Source organism: Myotis brandtii, unplaced genomic scaffold (genome assembly GCF_000412655.1).
Source record: "Myotis brandtii unplaced genomic scaffold, ASM41265v1 scaffold1086, whole genome shotgun sequence".
Lineage (NCBI taxonomy): Eukaryota > Metazoa > Chordata > Mammalia > Chiroptera > Vespertilionidae > Myotis > Myotis brandtii.
The window spans coordinates 8,732-16,283 of NW_005353696.1; the positions used below are offsets into that span (position 1 = coordinate 8,732).

The 7,552-nt window shown below is 39.6% G+C and overlaps 1 protein-coding gene across 3 annotated transcripts in view; it reads right to left on the reverse strand.

The window, feature by feature from the left end:
• Positions 1 to 7,552, reverse strand: part of LOC102259544 (coatomer subunit gamma-2) — an 81,325-nt gene that overhangs the window by 4,750 nt on the left and 69,023 nt on the right. For all 3 annotated transcript variants that reach the window (XM_014542787.1, XM_005857217.2, XM_014542794.1), the window contains exons 13-15: positions 4,147 to 4,242; positions 3,604 to 3,847; positions 643 to 718 (exon numbers count right to left, since the gene is read on the reverse strand). In XM_014542787.1, coding sequence (XP_014398273.1) covers positions 643 to 718; positions 3,604 to 3,847; positions 4,147 to 4,242 — 416 coding nt within the window. The remainder of the gene's footprint in view (positions 1 to 642; positions 719 to 3,603; positions 3,848 to 4,146; positions 4,243 to 7,552) is intronic.

Consider the following 7,552-nt stretch of genomic DNA (forward strand, 5'->3'; position numbering starts at 1 on the left):
ATATATTTTAAAAAATAATAATAATAAAGAATTAAAAAATAATTAGGAAGAACTCAATAACATAAGATAGCAGTTTGGAGTCTTTTCTTGGGTCTGCAACCACATGATCCTGATAAAGACTTAGGCTTCTTTATAATTAAAAAATGGGAATGTTAGACTTTCTAAGGATATTAAAAAGCACTCAAAATCCAAGCATTGTTCATTTAAACCAACCAGCCTTTGGTTTGTAATTTTTCTCTTTTAATAAGATATAATCACAGTTTTTGCTCACATCAAGTCTTTTCCTCATCAAATAGGGAGTCAGAGAGACCATGAGAAGCTGAAATTTGCAACTCTACTTAGTGAATCACTTTGAAGTTAGCCCCTAATATACAAATTGAGGCATACACCTTTAAGTCACTTTCTCAAACTCACACAAAGAGAAATGAGAAATTCAAAATCAAATTTTATATGTACTTAGCATACACAAAATTACTAGAAGAGAACAAAAATGCCATTTGCCCCTCACTTACTCCATCAGCTCTATTCTTAGGTCCTGTAATGCATTTGATATGGTACAATGAGGAACTCTATTCAGCCATATGGCAGTTCTTATTTAAAAAAAAAAAAAAGACTCCAAAAAAATGACATTCTTTTACTTACCTTTGTAAGAGTACAAGGATGCTTGGGAGGAGATTCTCATTCTGAGCCCCAAATTTAGCCAAAGCACTCACAGCAGCTATAATGAAGCATAAAATGAAGCAACGTAAATATTGGTTTCTTGCATTAAGTAATAATCATTCAAAAAATTAGAAAAGTTTACCCATGTTCAGAGGGAATAAACTCTCTTATTGTTTTATTGTGTCTTGATCTTATTTCTTTGATCCATTTAAGCATAAACAGAAATCTGTAGGCCCAAGAGTGCTATGAATAGGAAAATCCTCCATGCATTGTAGGAAAAATCATATCAATTTCTTTTTATGAGCACTCCTCCATTCCCACTACAACCTCTTATATATCATACTGATATAATTAAGCTATAATCTCAAACAACCAGCTCCAAGCATAAAAAGATGCTCTATTATTAAAATTCACTTAATTCAATAAAGATTTATTGCTCACATAACTTTTGCAAGGAACTGTGATAGGTGCTGGGGAAAGAAAGATAGAAGAAATAGCCCCTGACATGAAGGAGTTGTAGTCTAGTGGGAATGACAGGTAAGTAAAAAGATGATTACAACACAGCACAATAAGTCCATGATAGAACCATATCCAGGAAGATAAGTGAATACAGAGAAAGAAACTTAAGTCAGAATTGGTGAAGAAAAGTAGAGCTAAATATTGAAGAACAAGTAACATTAGCCAAAGGGAAATGGAAGGAAAATAGTATTAAAGGCAGAGAGAATGACAAGTGCAAAGACCCTCAGTCCAGAGAAGAAAGCATAATGTCATATTGGAACTAGACACAGGTGAGGAAGGCTGAAGAATAGGATCCCATGTTTGAGAGCAGGAGCAGACAAGAGAGACTAGAAATAAAACAAAAATAGGTTGTGGTTTAGCCTCTATTATTAAAGGACTAGAGCCCCAGTGCACAAAATTCATGCATGGGGATGGGTGGGGGGGTTCCTCAGCCCGGCCTGCACCCTCTCCAATCCAGGACCCCTCAGGGGATGTCCGACTGACGGATTAGGCCCGATCCCTCAGGGATCCCCCTAACTCAGTGGTTCTCAACCTTCTGGCCCTTTAAATACAGTTCCTCATGTTGTGACCCAACCATAAAATTATTTTCGTTGCTACTTCATAACTGTAATGTTGCTATTTTACGAATCGTAATGTAAATATCTGATATGCAGGATGGTCTTAGGTGACCCCTGTGAAAGGGTCGTTCGACCGCCTAAGGGATCACGACCCACAGGTTGAGAACCACTGCCCTAACTGCTCTCCCCTCCCGGCCTGATTGCCCCTAACCTAACTGCTCTCTCTTGCTGGCCTGATTGCTCCTAACTACCTCTGCCTCATCACCATGGCTTTGTCTGGAAGGACGTCTGGAAGATGTCTGGTCTAATTAGCATATTACCCTTTTATTAGTATAGTTTATTAGTATAGACTAGAGGCCTGGTGCACAAATTTGTGCACGACCTCGGGGAGGGGACACAGTCGGATATCCCTCTCACAATCCGGGACCTCTGGCTCCTAACTGCTCACCTGCCTGCCTGCCTGATCGCCTCTAACCACTCTGCCTGCTTGCCTGATTGCCCATAACCACTCTTCCTGCTTGCCTGATGCCCCTAACTGCTCCCCTGCCTGCCTGATTGCCCTAACTGCTCTCCCCTGCTGACCTGATCCCCCTAACTACTCTCCCCTACTGGCCTGATCGCCCCTAACTGCTCTCCCCTGCTGGCCTGATCGCCCCTAACTGCCTCTGCCTCAGCCCCACCACCATGGCTTTGTCTGGAAGGATGTCCGGAAGATGTCTGGTCTAATTAGCATATTACCCTTTTATTAGTATAGATTATTAGTATAGACTAGAGGCCTGGTGCACGGCTGGCGGGAGGGGATGTGGGAGGTTGGCCGTCCCCGCCCCCGATCGGGGAGGGTGGGGAGTGAAAGGGGGTGGGACAGGCCAGGGGGAGGGGCCGTGGCAGTTGGCAGGCTGGTCCTGCCTCCTGGTCGAACTCCAGTCGAACTCCCAGTCAAGGGGACAATTTGCATATTACCCTTTTATTACATAGGATGTTAAACACAGGATGAATTTGTGTATTTGCAGCAGAGTACGCTACACTAAACTTATAAGCAGATTTTAAATGCAAAGTCCATTTTTGTAGCACAGTGTGGAGTACAGACTGGATCTGTATGAGAGTGGCAGCAGTCACACTAGTTGGCACTGGAAATGAAGGAGAGCCTAAAGCAGCACCCATGAAAATAAAGGAAAAAGAGAACGAAGAAATATTAAAGAGTCAGAATTGATGGAATTTTGCCAAAGAACAGGTGGAGATTATAAAACAGGAGAATAAGTTTCTGCCTTTCCAAAGGAATGGATGATAAAGGTTTGGGTGAGTTTAGTTTTAAGTTGAATTAGAAGTGCCTTAGATAGTTGGACATAAAAGTTCAGGAAAGAGACATGACTGCAATGTCACCGCCTATGAATAGAGCTCTGAAAATGATCACCAGAATAAGTGTGTACGGTAAGAAGACAAATCCCTAAGAAAACTATTATTTTAGGGAATGGAAGAGAAGCTCTATAAATAAGACTGAGGAGTGATGGAAAGATGCAGGCTATTGTGGAAGCCAAGGGAGAGTTTAGTCAATAGTACATTAAACTGACTGAGAGGTGAACAAAGATAAAAACATTAGAGTATTTAACTTGATTTTCCAACTCGCTTATAAGTGATATATTTTTTAAATAGCTTCAGAGGATTTTTAAGGAAGAGAGCTAGATTATAGTGAGTTGAAGAGAAAGTGGGAAATAAGTTCATGAGTGGCTATTTCAAGTTTATCAAACACGGGAAGTATAGGAAGGATCCCACCATCAAGTAGAAATTTTCCAATTTCATCACCACCCCCTTGAGTTACACATTTAAAAAGATCAGCAGTTACACCATTATCAGTGTTCCAATGACTTACCAGCTCTAACAGCCTCATTTTCCAGTACGACTCTATTGAAAATAAAGCGGATATACTTGGAGGGAGCAGGCGTTCTGGGGCCCTCTTTGCCCAGCAAGTGTAGAATCTTTGTAGCCAGAACAGTGTGTTCACAGTCCTCAATGAATTCACAGAGGTGGGCTAGACCTGCTTCTTTAGCCTCAGGGTTCTCTTCCACAATGCTGATGATGCAGTCCACAATGGCCCGTTTATATTCAAAGCCTCCCTGGCAAAAGAGAAAACTCCCATTAGTTCTGAGGATGGTTTTTGGAGAAATGCTTATACTCCAAGGCTTATGCTTATAATATTAAAATTTCCCTTCCCTTCCTTCATGAAAGAAACAGAAGTGTGTTTTTTTCTGCAGGGAAAGCTAGAGCCATAGCATGTTTAGTAATGATAAGTCAGCAACCAGAAGTAAGCACACTATTTGAGAGACACATGCTGCTTTAAATACTATGACATTTAATGGGAATCGTAAGAATTTAAGAGAGCAACTTCCTATGATTTACAAACTAGTCCACCTACATCGTCTCGGAGCATGTTGGAGAGGAAAGTCATCATGACGCCATGCTTTCTCGGGTATTTCTGACAGAGAGCACTAATTGCCTGTACAACCACCACCTGCAGAAAAACAAACAGAAAGGCCATTCACCTTTATAATGACTGTACTGCTACCACCCATAAAAAGACCAACACAGAAAGGACATTCATCTTTATAACTTTAGCTACTAAGCATACTTTATTTACTGTAAGCTAAGAAGGCGCTGTAGTTATTCAAAATTGCAATGGTTCTTCATGAAAGATAAGCCAAGAGACCTCAAGGGAAAATAAAAAGTTCATTCAAGAGACCCCATTCCTTTGCTCCAAATAAATAAGCACATAAAAATTTTAAAGTGAACAGTAAAGATTAAAAGCTTAAACAGACTGATTTCCATAGAAGAAATAGAAAGTTACCATAAAACTACTTTACCAAATGGTTTCTAGAATAATTTTACCACAACTTTAAAGACCAATGTCAAGTGAGAAGGGTGGGAGATGTTACCTTACTTGCAAGCTAACAAGCGAGCCTGCCACAATTTCATTAATGCTAGTAGAAAACATGAGGCTCCAGGATCAGAGATGAAAGACAGTAAATTACTCATTGCAATAGCAGTAGCTACCATACCAGTATTTGGAACCAGTTTCCTGAGCCCCAATCCCCACAGGGCAATGCAAAAAGGGGCAGATAACACTGAGACCGGCAGTCCACTGCATTACAGGAGAAGAACCCTGAGGTATGGCACTTGAGTATTTTACAATGGGCAATAAGCATGCCGGTCTTGTGTTCTGAAGGGAAACATTATTTTTCTTATACTGGACAGTGAGCATGTTTGCTTTTTGCTCTACAGCAGTGGTTCTCAACCTTGTGGCCCTTTAAATACAGTTCCTCATGTTGTGACCCAACCATAAAATTATTTTCGTTGCTACTTCATAACTGTAATGTTCCTACTGTTATGAATCGTAATGTAAATATCTGATATGCAGGATGGTCTTAGGCGACCCCTGTGAAAGGGTCGTTCGACTGCCAAAGGGGTCGCGACCCACAGGTTGAGAACCGCTGCTCTACAGGGAACAGTAGCTTTGTCTTCTAGAGCTGTATTGAAATATGCCCTGTACAGGGAGACACTATATTTTCTAAGGTTGGAAGATACCTTGCACTACACAAAGGGAACAAAGCTAGGACAGTAGGAAACAAAGGGCAGTTAGTGCCTAACTTGCAAGATGTGCAGAAATACAAGAAACTCCTGGAGAATTGGGAATTGTTTCTCAACAACCAGATAGTCCCAATCTATACACATCATTTCAGAACATAGAAAATGAAGGAAAACAATCAATCCGTTGCCTCCTGTATGCACCCAGCCAGGGATCAAACCCACAACCTAGGTATGTGCCTTAACCAGAAATTGAACCAACAACCTTTTGGTGTATGGGATGATGCTCCAATCAACTGAGCCACCTGGCCACAGCAAACATCCAGTTTTTTTTATGAAGCAATCATACCAAAACGTAATAAAGATGTGATACATGCAAAAAGGAAAATTTTAGATGGAATTCATTTATAAATATTGATGCAAAAATTCTAAGTGATAGATTAGCTAACAACTCCAACACTACAGTAAGAAAATAATATTTCATCATGAAATGGGATTTATACCAAGAATGCAATAATGGTTCAACTTTAGAAAATTAGTTAACATAATGTATATATTAATGAGTCAGTAAAGAAAAATCATATGATTATATCCATAGATGCTGAAAAGACTTTGATAAATATCCAACACCCATTACTAATAAAAATTCTTGAAAAAAAAAATAGAAATGGGTAGATAGTTCCATTTTACATACTCACACCTCAATCCTAATGTCAGCATATTACTAAATAGAGAACACCAAGAGGCATTCCCATTAAGGTCAGAAATAATATAAGGATGCCACTATCGACTATTATTCAACATTACTATGGAGTTATTAGCTAATACAATTAGACAAGAGAAAACAATTAGAGGAATAAGAATTGAAAAATAAAAGACATAACTATCTTTATTTACAGATGATATGACAATATACCTGGAAATCCTACGAAAGCAATAATAAAACTAAATAAAATATTCAACAAGGTAGTAGGATATAAAATTAAATGCAAAAATAATACTAATCATTGCATGAAAAATAACTAGTTAAAAGATATAATGAGTTAAAACATATAACAACAAAAGATAATATAGTTAGGAAAAGCATTTAAGACATTCAAAACTAATAAATATTAAATATTTTGAAAGGCACAAAAGTAACTTGAACAAATTATAAAACATCACTATTCTTGGTTAAAATGTCTTAACATTAAGTTAACTTATAAATTAATGTGATCCCAATAAAAACACCAAGGAAATATTTTTATGAAGCTAGACAAGTTAACACTAGTTCATAAGGAAAAATATACACATAAGACTAGCTAGGGAAACAATAAAAATAAAGAGTTATGAGAGGCAGCTAATAAATATTAATACATTCTGCAAAGCTTCTGTATTTAAAATAGTGTGTGATCGTGATTTATGAATAAAGAAAACAACATAATAGAATAGAAAGCCCCAAAATAGACCCAAGTACAGTACTTTAGTATATGTTAAAGGTGGTATCTACTTATTTAAAAACCATGGGTGGTGTTCATCACGACCACAACCGTCAGCAGCCAAGCGGAAGGAAGTCTGTCCTGCAGGGGTTGTCTTGGCAACGGCTGCCCCCTCCCCCGAGCTGTTTCCCAGAGCTGTTTCCGGTGAGGGCAGGGTTTGAGGCAGGAACCCGCCCTCGGAGCATGGAGGCATATCTTTATAAAGTGTGCTACGCCAGCACGGCCAAGGGTGACCCTGAGTGGTGGTGGCAGAAAGGCTTAGAAAAGACAGACAAGAGAATGAAAGCTGGGTCTCGGTGGGACGCTGCTTCTCTGAGAGATAGCAACCACGACCACAGCCGTGTCTTTATTTTATAGCAGATGCCATGAGGCAAAGTAAGGGCATGACCAAGATGTTTACAACATTCTCCTGGGTTTCAATCCTACAACTACATGTACCTGAACTCTATAAAGCCTACATCACTCAGGCACGTGGGGCCACGTGTTCGGACCATAGGTTCAAGCTTACAACTATAGCTGTTGGCTATAATTGTGCTGGGAGGGCCCTGCCCTCCAAGCTGGGACTTACACGTGGCAATGAGAGGACTGTGCCCTCTCATCAGTCCAAGGCTTGAACCTGTCCAAAACACTGTAGCAGCTCCCCACAATTAAGTTTTAATTCTGTTTCTTTGTTACTAATGTTGTGGCCCCACCCCATAACAAAGAAACAAAGGAAAATTTCCCCATCGAATTTCTGAATAGTATTACTCCTTTGGGAATGCC